At 37.8% G+C, this 21347-nt stretch overlaps 1 protein-coding gene across 1 annotated transcript in view; it reads left to right on the top strand.

The window, feature by feature from the left end:
- Positions 1 to 20885, top strand: part of ITGA8 (integrin subunit alpha 8) — a 229161-nt gene extending 208276 nt beyond the window's left edge. Inside the window, 2 exon segments of the mRNA XM_043969199.1 lie at positions 13596 to 13718; positions 16826 to 20885. Coding sequence (XP_043825134.1) covers positions 13596 to 13718; positions 16826 to 16912 — 210 coding nt within the window. The 3' untranslated portion in view covers positions 16913 to 20885.
- The last annotated feature ends 462 nt before the right edge of the window (positions 20886 to 21347 follow it).

Genomic DNA, 21347 nt, shown 5'->3' with positions numbered 1-21347 from the left:
AATAATCATGTGAGATATATTTGTAGGTATATAATCACAAAATCATGAATATCTGTTTTATATATGCATATTCACATACATGCATGTATATATGTACAAATATGTATACATGTATAATACTTTTAAAACATTAGAGCTTTATCTAAATCAATGCCCACTGTAGTTAGTATTTATGATCATTATCATCTCTGGAGAAGTAGAAGACCATTTATGATTCCAACTGAGAGGGCTTGATAAAGCTTACATTTTCACCTGAACAATTGCAGAAGTCTTCTAATCAGCCCTTCCAGATGTCTCATACACATTTAAAGCTCAATATGTACATAATAGAAGATATTTTTCTCCTTAAATTCTTCCCTCTTCCTGATGTCCTCGTTCTAGTCGACGGTACCATCCTTCTTTCAGTCATCCAGCTTCACAACTGAGGTGTCATTTCATCCTTAATTTTTCACTCCCTCACATCCTTCTGTTCAATTTGTTCTCAAGTCTTGTTGATTCTACCTCAACTTCTCTTAGCTCCATCTCTTCTCTCACATGACTGACTACTAGGATTATGACTTTTCATCTAGTCTGTTGCAAAAGCCTCTTCATCACTCTCCTTATCTCTATCCTCTTGGCACTTCAAATCATTTCCCACACAGATACAAAATGTCTACTCTTAAAGCAGAGGTCTGAGCATGTCAGCCATGGCTTCCTTTTGCCTCTAGGATCAAATACAAATTCCTTACTTTGCTATTCAAAGCCCTTCACAATCTGTCTCCAACATCTCTTTCAATGTTGATTATATATTACTCCTGCTCACATACTCTGAATCTTACTTATCTTTAAACACTGTCAGGGCAGCTAGGTGGCACAGTGGATAGAGCACCAGCCCTGGATTCAGAAGGACCTGAGTTCAAATCTGACCTCAGATACTTGATACTTACTAGCTGTGTGACTCTGGGCAAGTCACTTAACCCTCATTGCCCCCCACCTCCAAAACAAACAAACAAACAAACAAATAAACACTGTCCATTATGTTTGGAATTCTCTCCTTCTTTACTACCAACTCTTAAAACTTCCATTCCATGGTAGTGCCTTTATATTCCCCTCCCCTCCCTTCTCCTCCTCCCTCTCCTTTCCTCTCCTCTCCTCTCTTCTCTCTGTGTGTATATATATGTATATATGCATGTATTTATGTATATAGATAGGCATACACACACACATATATATTTTTTATGTATATGTATATATGTAGTATTTGCTTAATAGTATCCATGTTGTATCACCCTTTTAAAATATGTTTCTTGAGGAAAAAACAGTTTTGGCTTTGTAGGTGAAGTGACATAGGATAGGGAAATAAGGAGTGGGGGGGTAGAGGTACAAATCCTTCATTACATAGGCGGCTAGGAGAAGGGAATGCATATTTTGAAATGAGAACAAACTCAATTTGCTTTATATCAAGTGGCTGCTAATATTGTCATCCTACCCAATATTACAGGTTAATATTGTAGCCATGATGCCTTGGAACACTTCTTTTAAACATCCTTGTAACTCCCAATGAAGTCTGTTTATACAAGGTTTTTATACCATGTGTTAAGGGCTAAAATTCTTGCTAGTCTGTCTAAAATATCTAATGAGTGGTCGCCAATCAATTACAAGCTTTAGCAAGAGTTAGACTTTTAAGCATTTATTAAGGAGAATAAGAATTTGGTAAAGAGAGAGAGAAAGGCCTAGATTCCTATCTATTAAAGGGAGAGCACATTTCTAGCTCCCTTCTCCGCCAGCGTCCTCAGGAAAAAGCCCCAGAGTCAGCGCCAGTCTCTTCCTTCCTCCTCCCACTAGTCTGCGTCACTTCCTCCCCGCCAAAGAAAAGACTCCTGGTCTTGCCCTCAAAGACCTTCGCTTCATGGGCAGAACTCTTCTACAGCAAGTATCCAGCAGGTGGCGTCATTCCAATCGTTACAGTCCCCCCTGTTGTTCCTCAAGAAACAAAATGTTTCCTTGACGGAACAGTAAAAACAATATAATAACTATTGCTAACTAATAATATGTGAACAACAATATAGAAAAGGAAGAGAGGAAAGTTTTGTCCAGAGGGGCGATTTTTTTTTTGTCCTCATGAACCGACGCTTTGACATTAGTCTTGCAAAGGGAGGGCCTCTGCAGAGAATACATGTTATAGATGGTGTATATTATAACAGAAAGAGAAAAAAAAACAACAAAAACAACAAATCAAAACTGTTCATTTAAAGTCTCTGAAAGTCTTTTCTCAGATGTCCTCTAGGTGTAGTCGTGGAATGGAAGTCTTTTCAGGGGTTGATGTGTGGATGCTGGTAATCAGCCAGGAAAATTTCCTACAAAATTGAGCTTAACACAACTTTAAAATAGCTTTGTCAATAATAAAATCAAACAATGAAAGTTCTCAAAAACATGTCTAAGGGAATTCAGAATCTTAGTTGTTAACACGTGAAACATACAATAAAACAAAAATTGAACCATTCTTTAAAATTATATTATTATTATAGTCCCCCCTTATGGGGAGTAATTGAGAAGACAATTGCTGCGATATTAATTTTTTAAAAATAATTTTTATCTTTGTTTCATCACTTTTTGCATCATCTGCCTAATTATCCTCATGCCATTATGAGAAATTTAAAATCTAATATAATTAGTAACAGATGTCAAGGCCAAATTCAACACTGTATTTATCATGACACCTGAGATAATTATGGGGGTTACCATAAAAGAACAGAGAAATGATGGGATATGAGCATTCCCACACTTGAGCAATATATACTGCCCATACAGTATGCCAGGCTTAAAATAGGTGGATGGAATATACGTCCATGCCACCGAACATATTGGAGGAAACTGAGTCAGACTTAATCAGATCCATGGGATTAAGATGTCCATGGCATCAGGCATATAGGAGGGAGCATAGAAGCCAGGTGTAGAAGTGAGATGGGTGGGATGAATACTTCCAGCCATCTGTACAATATTGTGGGGAAAAATAAAATAAAATATTAAACCAAGAGAATCCAACCTCAACATTTGTCAAAAGCCGTTCCCTCGGCCATACCTTGACTTCATGCATGTCTCCCCTCATGTGACAGTTCAGTGTCTGCTCTTGCATGTATTCCTCTTGTGATTGGATGGCACCTTGGCCAACTGGCATCTGATAACTCAGAATAAAGGCAATTAATGTCTTAAATGATAAGTTCCCATAATCCAAGTCTCATATGGATTTAAAAATTGAGGATAATAAATGATTGCAAAAAATGTGAATACATCTTGACTCAGAACACAATATATAATTATGCAACAATTTCAAATAATACCCCTTTTTTAAAACTTAGTATACAATTACTTTTTGAAAAATCTGAACATATTTAAATACAAGTTAAAGCACAACACAATCCTAAAGAAAACTTTTTTTGAAAAAAGAAAACTTTTACAAACATTCCCCTCTTTTTTTTTTTTAAATATGCTTATCAAAAATAATACTTCTAGAATCAATTTACACTTGCCATGGCAACCAATTTGCCAAGGAAATGCTTTAAAGAGTTTGATCAAATAATCAGTTGAGAAAAAATAACAAACACAAACAACTCAGAATATGGGAGCACAATACTCCTAGAATTAACATTGTATTATGAAATCAAAACCATCTTGCAATGTTTCAAAATTAGAGATGAATAAATAGAAAAAAATACACATGGAACAATAAAAGACAATGAAATTCAAACTAGGGAAATCTAAATGAATATGAACTTAATATTAATAAGAGTATTATAAAATATAAACTTGATCATATGACTATAAAAAGCTTTACAAATATTCTCCTTGTTCTAGAAACTAAGTATAAGACACAATCTCAAAAGCATGAAAATCTCTATGAAAATAAACCCATACCATTAATTTCAAAATGTATATATAATAGCATAGAAATCCTATGTAACCTCTGAACTGATACTATTACTCTGAGTGAATTCAGAACACTTTTGATTCTGATATCTAAAATCCCCAACACTCATATCAATACCTTGCCCCTTACTTCTACATTTCTGTACAATATATACCCTTCCATGGCAAAAGAAGCAGAGTCTTGAACTATGTTGATGATTGTCATTCTTATACAGCTTAAAGTTTTCTTCTTTAACCCCTCTATATTGTCTGTCAGTCTTTTCACCATACAAATGCTTTATGATATTACTAATTAAAGACAAAAGCAGGTTAGCAAAATTATGAACAAAACGAGCATATCTGGAATTTAAAGGGCTTTCTAAGGTTGTCTCAGAAGCACAGCCAGGCTGGGGAAGGGCTGAGCCTGAAGCTGCAAATGTAGTTAGAGAAAGTTGCGGCATGAGCATTAGATCTCTGGACTTCCCAGGCCCGGGAAGCAATGGGCTTGGCCATGGGAGGAGTAGAGGGTGGGGTCTGGAGAGGAGGGGAGGGACCAGAGCAATTTGAATCAGACTTGATTTTGAACTCAGGCCTGGATTCCTCTTCCCCCACTTTGCCTCCAGGTGCTAGGGGATTAAAAGCTTCTAGAGGGTGGGTCATTGCCTCCAGGCATGCAAAATTAGAGCAACAATTACTGTTAGAACTGGGAAAAGCTGCAGGAATCTCTTCAGGTTTCTCTGAAAAAGCATGGTTGGGAGAGGGAGAGATATTTCCTTGTGTGAGTAAGTTGCTGGCTCTTCTAACAAAAATAAAAAGAAAAATAGAAAATCCACAAAAACAAAGCATTAACATGATCTTATCTCCCATTTGTCTGGTTAAACAGACTAAAATAAAAAATAGGATAATTAGGGAGTTTAAAAGGTCCATTTGAAAAAATTTAAAGGGAAAACACCAGGCAATTCAGCAGTACTTAAGATTTAAAGGGTTAGGGTAGGGAAAATTTCTTACCCAACCGGAAGATCAGAAGTGAGGTTCAGCTTTCCTCTTCGTGGTCAGCCATCTGTTAAGGGCTAAAATTCTTGCTAGTCTGTCTAAAATATCTAATGAGTGGTCGCCAATCAATTACAAGCTTTAGCAAGAGTTAGACTTTTAAACATTTATTAAGGAGAATAAGAATTTGGTAAAGAGAGAGAGAAAGGCCTAGATTCCTATCTATTAAAGGGAGAGCACATTTCTAGCTCCCTTCTCCGCCAGCGTCCTCAGGAAAAAGCCCCAGAGTCAGCGCCAGTCTCTTCCTTCCTCCTCCCACTAGTCTGCGTCACTTCCTCCCCGCCAAAGAAAAGACTCCTGGTCTTGCCCTCAAAGACCTTCGCTTCATGGGCAGAACTCTTCTACAGTAAGTATCCAGCAGGTGGCGTCATTCCAATCGTTACACATGTAAATACAAATGTCACTATTAATTATGGCTACAAACACAAGGGAGCTTTTTACCTTCTATGTTGGTATTTTGTGAAAATATACAAAAACATATCATAAATGTCTGATGATGAAATGAGGTCATAATAAAGTTTTATTTATGATCTTTTTAACCCTCTTTGTTAAAAAAAAAAAGATTTAAGGTTTCGTGAAGGGGAGATTAAATGTTAATGATTTAGTAGCCTTGGGAGAAAATCTAAGCTATTTATATCTTTACTTTTTAAGTGTCAAGTAAATAGGTTCAGTGAATTGTTTAAGTCTCATACAGATTCTTTCAATAGCCCAATTTTCAGGTAAGGGTAAAATAGAAAATCCCACTAGCCATTTTTCTGGCATAGTATTTACTTTTTTCCATAAATTTTCAACTCATCCCTTCCTTGAAATTTAATTTGCCTTCACGGAACAGTTTTAACAACACATCACCCCAGAGGGAAGTCCACAGGTCTCTTATGAAGCATGAAGATGTGTTGTTAGTGATGGTGGTGGTGGTGGTGGTGATAATGATCCAGAGGAGCCTCACTATTAGGCTGTCCTTTTCATCTTTTTTTGCACCAATATTATTGATGAGTCTGCCCTGTAATGACGTTCCTTTGTCTCTGCAACTAATAAATCCACTGGACAGGATCCAAGAAAAACCTGCCTTCGATGGAGTTGTACTTCATAGTCTTTTATAACAAGGTTTAACAATAATTATAATTAAAACACTAAGAATCAGGGAAAAAACATCAGAAAGCGCTTAGTACTTAAAAATGAAATTTTATGAAGATGATAAAACTGACCAAAAAGTATCTTTGTCAATCTGCAAGCATTTATGTAGTAGTAGTAGTAGTAGTAGTAGTAGTAGTAGTAGTAGTAGTAGCAGTAGCAGTAGTAGTAGTAGTAGTAGTAGTAGTAGCAGTCGTTGTTGTTATAGTAGTAGTAGCAGTAGTTGTTGTTATTGTAGTAGTAGTAGCAGTAGTTGTTATAGTAGTAGTAGTAGTAGTAGTAGCAGCAGCAGCAGCAGCAGTAGTAGTAGTAGCAGTAGTTGTTGTTATAGTAGTAGTAGTAGCAGTAGTAGTAGCAGTAGTAGTAGCAGCAGCAGCAGTAGTAGTAGTAGCAGTAGTTGTTGTTATTTTAGTAGTAGTAGTAGTAGTAGTAGTAGCAGTAGGTGTTGTTATTTTAGTAGTAGTAGTAGTAGTAGCAGTAGTTATTGTTATTGTAGTAGTAGTAGTAGTAGTAGTAGTAGTAGCAGTAGTTGTTGTTATAGTAGTAGTAGCAGTAGTTGTTGTTATAGTAGTAGTAGTAGTAGTAGCAGTAGTTGTTGTTATTTTAGCAGTAGTAGTATTAGTAGTAGCAGCAGTAGTTGTTATTATTGTAGTAGTAGTAGTAGTTGTTTTTGTTCCTGTTGAGTCACGTCCAACGCTTCATGACCCCATTTGGGGTTTTCTTAACAAAGATACTGAAGTGGTTTGCCATTTCCTTCTCCTGTTCCTTTTATAGATAAGGAAACTGAGGCAAACAGGGTTAAGCAACTCACCTAGGGTCGCATAGCTAGTAAGTATCTGAAGCCAGATTTGAACTCAGGAACACGAGTCTTGCTGACTAGAGGCCCTACTCTCTATCCATTGGGTCGGTTCTGGAGACACCAAGAAGGGCAAAAACAGACTCGGACCTCAAGGAGCTCACATTCTAGTGGGGGAGACAACATGTAAATAACTAGGTACAAAGGTCCAAAAGTAGTTGGCCCATAATCTACAGGCACTATTAAGCAAATTTCATAATTAATGAGCAGATCTCCATCGTCACTTATCCATTGTTCATCCCAATTAATTTCTGATGTTCTTGTCATAGAGCAGGAGGGGACAAACTCTTGGTGGAGAAATTCTCTCCACAGGACAAAGCAGCAACTTCTCATGGCTCTAGAGCCTGGAGTGGGACACTGAAAGGGTAAATAAGTCACTTAGAGTCACCTGTCCATTATTCGTCAGAAGGGCTTGAATCTAAGTCTTCCTGACCCCAAGGTTGGCTGTTTCTGCTCTTCCCCGTGCTGTCACCCTTTGTTATATCATCTGTGCTTTAGAAATGATCCTTCTGCTTGTAGGGTATTGTTCTGTTAGACCAGGTCAAGAGGGCCTCGGGCACAGGACTCATTAGAGATACTTTCTACTGTTTCCCTACTACCCCTAACTTGGGGGAAAAAAAAAAAAGCTCTTCTTTGGGCACTCCTCTCTTTATAGCCAGAGTGAATGGCAGACCATAATGATCTCTTGGGCTGTTTTCCTTTCAACAAGCATATAGAGTTCAAGGCCACATTTCATGCAGACGATAGAAATCAATTTCACTGAGTACTGAACTTCATCAGCTTCCATCTTCAGAAGGACTGGCAGAGTTTCACTTACTGTCATGCCATGTGCCTCCTTATTCCTCTCCATCGTCCTAGAAAGTATTTTCTCTGAGATTTGTCTATGACTTCCCTAGTCAATCACTGCAGGGAAGGGGAAGGGAATAAGCCCTAATGTCATCCCTAATTTGATCCTCACAACAACCCTAGGAGGTACTGTCATTATCCCCATTTTACAGTTGAGGATACTGAGGCAAAGAGAAGTTGTGACCTGCCCAAGATCACACAGCCACTAAGTGTCTGAAGGCAGAGTTGAATTCAACTTGCTCTCCTACTTCCTTTAGAATGACAGAAAAAACCATTACTGAGTCACTTTTTCTTTCCACAGAGATTGATTTTATGTATTAGTAAAGTCAACAAAATGGCAACTACACCAAACACACAAATGAGAACTCAGGCATGTCGAGAAGTGAGTGAGGCCCCCAGGTCCCTATACAATTGTTGTCTAGCTCAGAGGGAATGTAAAAAGCCTTTCATCTCCTGCACAGATGGCATATGGATTATCTCAAACTTCAGAAGGCTGGAGCTGGGGCCTAGGATGAGGGCACATGAGGAGGGAAGGTTAAGGAAGAGAATCAAGTAAAGGAATGAGCTCATTCCTAGTCATCTCATGAAGACTGGGCAGGTCTGGATCTTGGTGGACTGAGGAAAGTGATGGCAAGCCAAGAGGTTTAGAGAATCTGGCTCCCTAAATGACTAGATAAGGATGTTCTCATCTGCTTCATTTTTTCCCTCGCCTTAGTTCTAGGAACACAGAGAACTCTTCCAAAATATCTGCTTTTCCAGAACAGACCTGCAATTTCCTTAGTATCAGAAGCTTCCCTTGAAGAAATGTCTTCTACCAAGAAACTTTCTCTCCTTGTTTTGCGATTTATAGTCTTCAAGAGTTCCCTGGGGCAACAAGATGTTAAGTGCTTTGTTCAGGGTCACACGGCCAGATTGTGTCAGTGGTAGACCTAGAACCTAGGTCTTCCTGACTCCAAAGACAGCTTTATATAAGGATGTACATTCTCTCTCCAATATCTTTAGTGGCCTTTTTAAAAGTATGGTTCTTGCTTGTCAAGTTATAGAAACACTGCATTAGACTCTGCAGTACCCAAGTTGCAATGAATCCTATCAAAGTATTTAATACTATCATTAAGTCATTTATCAGTCATGTCCAGCTCTTCCTGACTCCATTTGAGGTTTTCTTGGCAAAGATACTGGAGTGGTTTGCCATTTTCTTCTCCAGTTCATTTTACAGATTAGGAAAACTGAGGCAGACAGGATAAGGTAACTTGCCCAGGGTCACACAGCTAGTAAAAGTCTGAGGCTGGATTTGAACTCAGGAAGATGAGTCTTCCTGACTCCAGGCCCAGCCCTCTATCCATGGTTCCACCTAGCTGTCCAAAGTAATTGGTGGACTCCACTAATTCTATTCTTTCACCTTTTATTAAGCAAAATAACAGCTGTTTTTATTTTAATTCCTTGGGGATGGATATCTGCTTACTTACTAAACAGTGGTTTGAATAAGAAACAGTTGAGTTTTTCCATGGGATAATTAATTAGGTAAAATTCAAAGAAGAATGACCAGTTCCCAGCCTCACCATAGAGCTCTTGTTAATAAATGCTTGGTGATTTTGAGCCATGTGCCAGGAATTAAAGGAACATAGAATTAGGCATGAGTTCAGCCTTCAGACACATTTGCAAAAATCCTTGGCGTTTTCCATGGTGATTTTGCTTCTGTGAGGGATCACAACAATTGGAATAGATAATCTTTAAACTCGTTTCTAGACCTAAAAACCCATCAAAGCAAATTCAGGACATTTACAGAGCACCGTGCTAGGGACTGGGCAAAATATGACACTGAGATATTGCTTTGTCTTGGCGGAAAGTCCCCAATTCTGGATCTGTAACCAGAAGCCCTGAGCTCAGCTCCCACCTCTGACTCTGCTACCTGTCTGACATTGGGGGAGTCATTTCATGTCTCTGGGCCTCTGTTCCCTCATCTGGAAAATGAAGGCATTGGAGATGACCTCACTAAGGTCCTTTCCACCTCAAAATTTATGGTCTTGCCTAGGAGAGATCAAGAATACTCTTTCGGTGACATTCATATAGAAGCTACTCACAGGCAAGAGCTCTTCTCCCCACCCCCCTTTTATCACTAGCTCTTGATATAAATTAGGCATTAAATAAATGTTTATTGAATGCAATTAAATTCAGTTCTTTCCATTTGGGCAATGACTGGTATATAGAGAAAATTTGTAATACAAATGAATGCAAAAATGCATTAAAGATATGTGAAATGCTATGGGAGGTCTTCAAGACAAATGAGAGAGGAGCAGATAAGACTTTATGGAAAGGTAAGATTTAAGCTGGGTTTTAAAGGATGGGTAGGAATTTGAGAAGGGGATAGCACATGTCAGGCAAAGGAAAAGTGTCATCAATCAAAGTCAGAGAAGTAAATAAAGTCAAGTGTGGATGATGGAAAGCAGTCCAATTTGGTTGTAGAAAATAGCATACATTAAGAAGAGGAGGATCTTGGATCTAGAACTAGAAAAGATCTCAAAGGCTCTTGGTCCAACAACTTCACTTTACAGATGAGTAAACTGAAGTCCAGAGAGTTGAAGTGACTGTATGACATGAGACTGGATGTAGAGGGCAACAACAGATTTCAAGGGCTGAGAATGCCTACTATGATTGGGTATCAAAACAATTGACAGATTGTGGCCAAAGTGTATCAGGGAGTAAAACTAGAATCTGGGTCTACTCAGTGCTACCCAGAACCCTGGTGACCTTAGGTGTCTTTAAAAAGTTCTACCTATTTGAGGATATTTAAGAATGTAATTATTGTAAGTTTATGTCATGAGTCATAGTCACCAAGAGACATAGGAGAAATATAATTTCATTAATTGCTCACACACATTCAAATTAATGACCATGGGCTACAGAACCCGGTTTCTTTGCAGACAACATTTCAGTTCCAAAAATCTATTTTGAGATGCTTAAGCATTTTGACATATAACCCATATTTACTAGACTGGTGGCCACTTTCCCAGGAGCACCAAAAGCTTTGTATTAAGACAAGTGGGTGATATGCAAGTTTCATTTCCAAATGAAATGATTTAAATATCAAGGAAAATTAATGGTAAAAGGAAACAAAACAGTGAGTAGATTAATAATTAAAAATACGCTTTTCAAATTGTAAAGTACTTCACATGCATTATCTTATTATAGCCTCACAACAATTCTGTGAGATAGAAATTTATTTTTTTTCCATCCAAGACCTATGATTTCATTGATCAAGGGAAACATCAGTGAGGGAGCTTCCTATTAAGAATGCAAATCTTCAATTGCTCTGCACTTGGGAGTTTTGGAAAGTTATCCAAGGCACTAAAAGTTCAAGTGACAAACAGCATGTCTTACAGATTATGAGACTGTCCTTCCATTCCCTACACCACATGTAAGGGAAACATTATCACAGAACAACAGAATTTAAGAGTTGGAAGGGATATATGTGGCCATTTCGTCCAACCCCAGCACAAAGGGAATCCACACTATAAGTGTCTGTAAAAGCTTTGCTAAAACCTAGGTAAACTATATCCTTCATGTTTACCTCATTTACTAACTTAATAAACCTATCCAAAAAGAAAATGTAATCCACCACCTCTTGGAAAAGCCCATTTTATTTCAGGACACTCGAGTAGATAAGAAGTTTTGTTGTCTTGGGGGGAAAAAAAAGTTCATCTTGCCTCTCTGCAATATCTACTCATTGCTCCTGGTCTTGCTCTCTGGCCAAAAACAACCAATCAAATCCTTCCACATAATAGCACTTCAAAGAATTCAACAGTTATTGTGTTTCCCTCCCCAGTCTTTTTTCCCCCTGAAGGTTAAACATTCTTAATTTGTTTAAACTGATCCTCATATGGCATGGCCTCAAGGCCCTTTACCATCCTGGTGGTTCTCCTCCAGACGCTCACCAGCATATTAATCTATTCAACTGTGGTGCCCAGAACTGAACACGATACTTCAGATTAGACACGATCATTGCAAAGTACAGTGGAACCATCACTTCCCCTCCTGGAATTTCTGCTTCTCAATACAGCCCATGGTGACATTGGGGGTTTTTTTGGCTGCCATAAAAATATTGCTGACATATTGAGTTTGCAGTCAGATCTTTTTTTTTTTTTTCAGAACAGCTGCCTAGCCATGTCTTCCCATCTTATACTTATGAAGTTGATTGTTTTGTATCCAAGTGCAAGGCTTTACATTCATCACTAATGAATGTCATCTACTTAGATCGATCCCAATATAAAGACCCTTTTCAATCCTTGTCTTGTGATCTAGTATAGCTGTGCCAAATTCAAATCAAAACTGGGGGCTGGGGGTGTGAGGATACCAAACTATACATAAAGATCTCTGTAGGTTGCATGTTGACTTAGAAAACGATATATTAACATTATCTATATTCTATCATATATTTTTTAATTTTAAAAAATATTTCTCAATTACATTTTCATCTAGTTTGGGCTGCACTCAGTATCGTTGTGGGCTCCAAATGTGTCCCATAGGCCGCATGCTTGATACCTCTGCTCTAGTGTGTTCGCTATCCCTCCAAGCTTAGTGTCACCTGCAAATTTGGCCATGCCATCTATGATTTTATCCATGTCATTGATAAAATGTTAAAGAGCACAGGACCAAATATAGATCCCACTGAAGACCCCAGTAGAGGCCTCACTGGAGGTGACATTGATCCATTAACAGCTACTCTTTGAGTCTAGTCATCTAACCAATTCTGAATTGATGCGCTTATATTCATCACCTAATCTATATCTCTATATCTCCTTGGTCAGAATAATATGAGAGAAAAGAAATATGAGAGAAACCATTTATTAAAGGCTTTGCTAAAAATCAAAGTGAATGGTTATTGAACTTTTGGCAAGCTGGTAAAGCCTATGGGATTCCATCTCAGAGTAATTTGCATAAAATACATAGGATCTAAAAGGAAAGCAGTTATATGGAAATACAGTTAACAAAATACCTTTTTTTTTTTTTTAGGTTCACAGATACCCTGAAATCTATCTGCAGACTAAAGGCTAAGAAGCCTTGTTCTAGATCAATTAAATCCTCAGCATTCTCTTCTTCTATTAGTTTAGCAATCCTATCAAAAAAGAAAATGAGATGAGTCTTCCAAGATCTAATCTTGATGACACAAGGCTGACTCTTTGTAATCCCCACTTCCCTATCTAGCTGTTATCAAATATCCCTTTAACTATCTGTTCTAGAATTTTCTCAGGAGTTGAAATCAAATTCACAGCTACTAATTATGAGAGGCAAGATTTTGACCCAGTTCTACCTGACATGTTGAGCACTCCATTCCTTTATCGTAGGACACATTGAAGGAACCCAGATGTTTTCCCAAGAGAAGCCTTTAGTCATATAGGATAAATTTCTTGTCATCACAAATGTGGAACGGGGCCCTAGCAGTCCCATTGTTCCATGAAGTCTTTGGTCCATTTCAAAAGGAAGTGATACTTAAAAGTGAGTTAAGCAGCTTCTGCTCTGAAGCCTAGTTGATTATTCAGCAAATCCTAGAAATGTGGGTCTACTCTAGTGTCTCAATGGTGATTGGTAGTGAACAATTGAAAGCTTACTCTTTCCTGTAATGGGAAAACAAGGTAAGCACAGTAGTTCCTGAGTTGACTTTTTACACTTCATGTTCTTGGAAAGAATCCAGTGACCAGCTTACCTGAAATAAATCCAGTTATCCCACTTTTTCATTTGGGCCCATAATTCTTCCCTAACCTTGGTGAGATCTCTGCTTCCTTGTGTGAATTCATTTTCAAATTAAAGTTTGTCTCACTTTTCATTTCAGATTAGAACATCAGTCATCTGGGCAACTCCAAATGTCTCCTTCTCAATCCCATTATGGGTTATCATATTAGCTATCCTTCTTGGATTACTGGTCCTCACCCTTTTGACCTTAGCCTTATGGAAGGTAAGTCTTTGGTTTTTATCATCTCACACACACACACACACACACACACACTTTGGTCTATAGAGTGTTGAAACTATCAAAAAAATTTAGAAAGACAATGACTGCTTAACATTGAACTCTCATGATCCTTAGCTCTTCAGAAGAGCATAAAAGGAGTGTTTATCACATATCTTGTTAGCTTTGACAAATTTAATACGCTTGTGGAACTGATATTTTAAAGAGGCTGTTCTGTTTTAGTGCCTGCTTTCAAGTTGGGAATTTAGTTGTAAATGAATTGTGAGAGAACTTGGCTTCACTATGCAAGCCCAGACAACTCCTCTCTGGAGCACTAAGAGTGATGATGTCCTAACAAAGACATATCCTTGTAATTTACCTGGGTCCTTGGTTTTTTGTTGACATGATCCTGTCCCTAATGTTTTGAAGGTTTTAAAGCTAATTAAATAATTGCCTTTGGTACAGGCCAATTTGGATGTGATCCTTTGAATGTCAGTTAGGCCAACAAGGTTACAAATTTAGTAACACTCTCCGAACTGCAATAATGTTGTTTTTTTTTTTTTAATTTAGATACTTTTAGCCTGTGTCACTATTAAGCAATCTCAGATTTCCCTTCTTGTGTGTGTTTTATCATGGTTTACTCCAGTGGTCTACAATAGGAACTAATTTTTGGCAGGACAGTCTGCACCCATGCCAAGTTCTGTCTGGATTTACTTTCCAAAATAGAAACCCCATCACAAACACCACTACTATGGCAATAACTAATGCAAAGCACATCCCAGCTGATTTCTGTCTGTTCTAGGTACTTCGCAAATACAACACATTCTCTTTTAAAACAAACAATAAGTCAGTAAGGGTCTTTGCTTTATATAGACCTAGCCAGCGGGGACAACATCCATGTCTAATTTTTATCTGAATAATGGCTTCTCTCCAGCCTGTCAGAGATTGATAGGATGACTAGATGCTTCACCATCAATACCCTCCCCCAACCCCTAACAAATGTCTTGTGTTCACTGTCTATGGGCATCTCACTTGTTCTTTACTATGAACTTTTGATTTTGTCAGAAAGGGAACCCCCTCAAAAAAAATCCACCAAGATTATAAAAAAGAGATTTATCCATTACCTTGATGTAAAATATTGGCTTATGTCTTATGCCACCCTGTAGTATGTCAGCTATTTTCAAATCTATAGAAATCATATTTCAGTTGTTATATGCTCAATGACAACAATATTTTCAGAAACTTGGCATTGCACTAAGGTCCTACATCAACAACCAGCTTATTGACTGGAGGTGGCATTTAAATTTACACAAGAAGAAAAGTAAAAGAAAGCTCTAGTAATAAGCCAAACCTAGAGGGCCAAGAAACAACAAAATATGAAGGACACCTGAAACTCCCTATAGACCTTCCTACAGATGTGAAGATAGTCTCCTGGAAAAGGAGCTGTTTGTAAATTCAGTGGATATAGAGGGCAGCTAGGTGGCATAGTGGATAAAGCACTGGCCCTGAATTCAGGAAGACTTGAGTTAAAATCCGGCCTCAGACACTTGACACTTGCTAGCTGTGTGACCCTGGGCAAGTCACTTAACCCTCATTGCCCCACAAAAAACAAACAAAAATTCAGTGGTTATAGCTGCAAACCATCACCTACCACTAGATTGCTATGTGATCTGTAGGGGAAAAGGTCCAAGAGGTCTGAGAACCTGAGTTCAAATCCCACTTGGTTAAGTACTACAGGTAGTGTGAGTTTGGACAACTCATTTTGTTTCTAGGCTTAACTTCCTTGAAAAAAAAAAAAAGGAGGAGTTTAGGCTAGATGATCATGACAGTCTCCTCCAACACTTAAAGTCTCTGGCTAAAATAAAAAAAAATTAATCCTTCCCTTCATACCTTGAAATATATGTTCCATTAAATGTAAAGAAGAGAGCAGCCATTGCCATATATTCCACTGTACAACCAAGCCAACAGCTGGTTCCAGGAGAGATTCATTCTCTCTAAGCAAACAGTCAATGAGCAGTAATTTTTGCTCATCTTCAAGACACAGAAAAAATACAATTAGTTGGGGTTTTGAATTTCTCCCCTAAAAAGATCTGGGGGATCTCCCTGAAGCTGAAGTTGACAGCAAAATGCAGGAGAAGAAATGAAAACCTAAGTATCCCTTTACTGCTAAATACCAATCTAAAAAGGGGAGGAGGATGGAGATGAAGAAGAAAAAAAAATTTTTCACAACTTTGAAAATCAAAATCTAAAAATGGACTTCCCCTCTATAGGTAGATGACACAACTCTCCAACCGATAGCCTAGAGGAAGCTATGAGGAAGGAAGAGGGAAAAGAGGAGAACAGAGGGGATGAGTGGAGAGAAGAGAAGAATAGAGAGATATTTATATGGAATAATGAATGGAGATGAATAATGAATGAGAGAGAGATTATGTGGAATAATGAATGGAGAACTGGCCTTAGATTCAGTGTAGCTGACTCAAGCTTTGACACAAACTGACTGTGTGACCCTGGGCAAGTCACTACCTCTTAGTGTCCCCAAGCAAATCTCTAGGACAAGGGTCATTTACAAAGGGTCTAGGAACCGCTAAGTGGCATAAGGATAGATTTCAAGAGTTCCATGTACTTGGATAGGAAAAAAAACACACTACATCTTTATTTTTGCTGATCTCTAATTGATATTTAGCATTTCCTTCAATTATTTAAAAACATTATACAAAAAAGAAGTATCTAGGTCCAGACTGCTACAGGGGTCCAAGATACATTGAAAGGCCTAAGGATACATAAAAAGGTGCCATACATGAAAAAAGACCACTTTTAAATCTAATCTGCATTATCAATATTTTTCCATCACTTTTTAAAGCCTAGACAATAAAAAAAACAATAAATCAAGCCCTGATTTGTAGCACTTGTTGATTTCAAAGGTATAAATACTCCTACTAAAAATTTAACAATGACTCTTACAAATTGGTAATAGCCACCTCCTGTAGATCCCTGCTACCATACATTCTTTGGCATGTAGGACTCTACTTTTCAATGAAGAATGCATTCTTTTTTTTTTTTTAGCTTAGAAAAGCATTTGTCTATAAGTACATGTTTTTGTTTTGTTTTGGTAGTGTGGATTCTTTGACCGAGCAAGACCTCCCCAGGATGATTTGGCTGACAGGGAGCAATTAACAAATGACAAGGTTCCTGATGCATGAAGAAAAAAAAAGAATGCAAAAAAAATCCAACAACCCAATTCAAAAGAAAGAGACTGAAGCCAGCCGCCACAGAACCAGTGGGCACCATGTTGATGCTATTCGAATTCTCCAGTATTTTGAGAACTCTCCATATGATGAGCATAATTCTTTTGGGAAAGGACCTTCATCAAAACACACCCATTGTTGGGGAGAGTTTTGTTGTTGTTTTGTTCCCATCTTTCTAGATTTCTTAGATACTTAGGACTGTGCGGGATGGCTTAAATAGCTTTCTAGATAAACCCAACTTAAGTTGCAAGGATGAAATTCCTGAGTTGCTGTAGAATCTAGAAGGTGGACTAGGGCACAACTCTTTGAACACTACTGTATCAAGCAGATTATTTGACACCTCCCTATGGAAAAGAAACATTGCTTCTGAAACTATGGCTCAGGGAGACAAGCAATATGTTGTTGGTACTGTGAAAGTACTTTTTAAAACTACAAGGAGAAACTTGTAAGTGGGGGTAGTGAGTTATTTATTTTTTCCACCTCTGTAGTTTGACATCTGGAATGTCAGAGGACATGGATATCAGGATGTCAATATCCATTTTGGGAAATCATTTGCTCAATTCACAAAGAAGAAAAAAGTACAATGTGCAAAGATGTCATTCCACAAAAATGTTTCTTTAGAGAAGTAGCAGAATGTATACAGTATTGTAGAGAGAAGAAAATCAATTCTAAGACTCAGTTGCACACAATACTGTATTTCCTTGTACCTGCCAGCATTAGCTTTATACCCACTATCCAGGGATTCATGGCTGCCTAAATAAGCGTCACCAAATGCTGCATATTTTTTCTTGTATTATTTTCTTCCCCTTGTACTTTCAGTCATATCGGTTCATAATGTCTTGATACTGCAAAAAACTCTCTTCATTGTGTGTGTGTGTGTGTGTGTGTGTATGTATGTGTGTGTGTGTGTGTGTGTGCGCTTAAGTTATAGTACTACATCAACATTTCAAAAATTCTTTCCTTTGGTGTAGGAATTGCCTCCAACTACTTAAAGCACAACTCTGCTTTCATAAACTGTTTTCTTGAGTTACTAAGGCAAAAATGTTTCTCTCTTGATGGCTACCATCCCAATAGTGAATCTTTCCATGCTTACTAAGGCTAGTCCTAGAATAACAACACATTATCCATGTTGTTGTTATTTATCCTTCATTCTCAAAGAGGATCATGACATCAGGGGGCAGTCATGATTTGCAGTGAATTGGATTTAAGTGAGGGAGGGCTGTGCAAGGTCACCAACCTCCCTTACTCCTTCAGAGCCATCTGGGTCCAGTGGCAAGATATATATCAGGACTAGTGGAGACCATCCATGTGTAGGCCTGTGCAGAAAACCTTTTTAGCTTGACTAAACCTGCCAGATCTTGAATTCTACTGCTGTAGCCTTTGAGAAACCCAGTTCACTTCCAAACCAAGAAGAGCCTTCATAGTAGGGTTTCAGTGAAGAATTGTTTATTCTTATTTTTATTTTTACTAACTTAATAGTAAGTAATGTTAAGATGTCAACAATGGTAATTCAGTAGTAAAGTAGATTTCATCATTGTGGGATTCATGCCACTGGCAAGAATTAGTAAATTAATTGGGGAGGAGGCAATGAACAGCCTGCATAGACCAAGTATTTCAGTCTATTTAAGGAAGGTTTGGAAACTACAATGATATTTGCGTGGTTTTTTTAATTTAAATATCTACTTTTACTACCACCTTGTATAATCAACACATAGAAAACATATATCAGCCATGAATAGAAAGAAAGCATAAAACAATACAGACCTGGTATAAACATAGGAAGAAAAGTGTCTCTTGAAAAATTCTGTAGAAGTAATACTTTCTCAGCTAGATCTCCAAATTCTGTACTATTTTGCTGTTTACTTTTGAAGTTAGCTTGAATAGCTCTGAGTATCAAAGAATCCATTCATTAAACTGTTTTTTCTGTATTCATTTCGAATTGAATGCCTACCAAAAAACCCTGATTTTTAAAAACCTACATGTAAATGTTTTATCATAATGTATAATACCGTCATTGATAAACTAGGATTAACCAGCCAAATTAATTCACATCATCTGCACAATTTTGTATTATTTTTATTATATTGAAATATCACTTTTAAGAAATACAAATTTTACGTGCAATACTTTGTATACATATGTATCTGTAGCATGTTTACACTGGCATTAATTTTTTGTTTGTTTTATAAAAAAAAATCTTCTGAAATATATTGATGAAACAAGTATAACAGACAAGGATGACAGAAAGCCTTGAGTTTGCTATGCAATTGGAAAATTTGTATCACAATTTGAACACTCACACTTTATTTGAAAGATGAGCCAAAGTTGCAGATACTGTTTTATTTTTTAAATCATTCCTTGGCCTGGCAGGGAGCCATTTGGCTACAGCTGTAAAATTTCATTAGAAACCAAATGAGAGGCACATGGAGAAACTCACTGTTGCTTTGAGCAAAAGGATTATTTCATATCTCTCCTGCCTTGTAGAGTCAACTCTCCATGGTAGTTGTCTCAAGTGCTCTCCTGTCCAGAAGTCAAGTTGAGTTTCCAGTGTTTCTGAATTAAAATTACAACAGCATTAAGGAGTCTTAGGGTTTTAAAGCATCCCCTAAGGGATTGTAGGTGTCAGTTATAGTCTCAGAGCCTTTATTGAAGAGTTCTTCACCTTCTAGAAACAGGGGCTCCTGACCTAGTGACAGCTACATCATGTGAATGCCAAAGTGTATCTCCACAGGTGCCTGCTTTTGTGCCTGGAATCCCACTCTAGATATGCCTTCTTTCGACTAAAAAAAGCTTTTCTGTCTCCAAGGACCCTCATGAAAATGTGGATGCTGGGATGAGTAACTCCTCAGAAGATATTTCAGATATCTAAGAGTAGTGCCTTGGCACAAGCCATATGGACTCTTTGGGATTAATTTGTTTATTTGGCAAAATGAGGAGACCCTATGACTAAGCAATAATAATAGTAACAATAATAAGTTGTTAAAATGTGATACCTTATCTCATTTGACCCTCACAACTACTCTGTGAGGTATGCTGTGCACATATTGTCACTGTTTTGTTTTGTTTTGTGGGGCAATGGGGGTTAAGTGACTTGCCCAGGGTCACATAGCTGGATTTGAACTCAGTTACTCCTGAATTCATGGCCAGCGCTTTAACCACTGCGCCATCTAGCTGCCCCGTCACTGTTTTACTGATGAAAAAACTAGTTTGGAAAACATCCCCAAATCACATTCCAACTCTCTGGTGCCTCCCACCTCTAACAATCTATGATTTTGTAACTGATGACTCCCTGGGAGATGGCAGAACTGTGCTCAGAGAAAAGTGCTCAGAAGGGGAAGTAAGAGCACATTGACTTTGCTGTGGGATATCCCTATTTAGAGAAAATTGAAGGCCTCTTACTGGCAGATGAACATTGCCATTGAAATGTTGTCTCCTAAGGAGTAGACCACAGAATGGTGTCATGGGTATACATGATCCCCATCTATCATTTCCAAATATGGAAATGAGAAAAGCCAGCATAGAAAAAGAGGATCAAACAAAATGAAGTTGAATCAGCCCAGAACAGCATTTAATAGGAATGCATTCCCTATACAGAACATTAGGCTGAGCAATGAATTTGTTTTCCTTATTATAGTGATGTCAATGGCTTGAAAATCTTTAACATGCATGTACAAGATAATTTTCATACTTTTTTTTCAATCTTGCAGCTAATTTAAAGGCACAAAAAAATGGGCAGATTAAGTTTTATAAACTTTGGAAAGCCCATAAGCATGAAAAGTAGATAGTTTGCAAAACAGGAAAAAACATTATGTTGCCATTGAAACCCCATGCTAAGAATTCAATCACCATTAAATAGATATGTGTATATTGGCTATGGTTTCCATGTACTTATTTACCTTGTCACAAATAAAATACCAGGTAAAAGACAGGTGGCTTGTTTGATGTGCTTTTTTTCACATGCAACAAAACAACACATCTCATATTTTTGTTTTGACACATTCATTGGGGAAATTTCATGTTTATTAAGCATGCGATATAAACCAACATATTGTGCACCTCTCTACCCCCACCTCAAGGATTATAGGAAGATGGTCCATCAAATTTTCCACCAACTTAACGCAACAAAATGTACCAAAGTGTTTGCTGAGCTTCCTGAAGTTCAATGAAAACTCAGTTGGAGGCACAATGGGCTTCAGGCTGGATTTAATCTGCATTCTCCATCATTGGGAAAGTTCCCTTTCTTAAGAGCAGTCCAAGAGAATGTGCATATCAATTGTTGTTGTTGTTTGTCCTTTGTTCTCAGAGAGGACCAATGACATCAGGAGGGTGATGTCTTGACTTGCAAGTGAATTGGATTTGTGAATCAGAGCTGTGCAAAGTCATCAGCCTC

This window comes from Dromiciops gliroides, chromosome 5 (genome assembly GCF_019393635.1).
Source record: "Dromiciops gliroides isolate mDroGli1 chromosome 5, mDroGli1.pri, whole genome shotgun sequence".
Lineage (NCBI taxonomy): Eukaryota > Metazoa > Chordata > Mammalia > Microbiotheria > Microbiotheriidae > Dromiciops > Dromiciops gliroides.
This window is presented reverse-complemented; position numbering and strand designations above follow the sequence as displayed.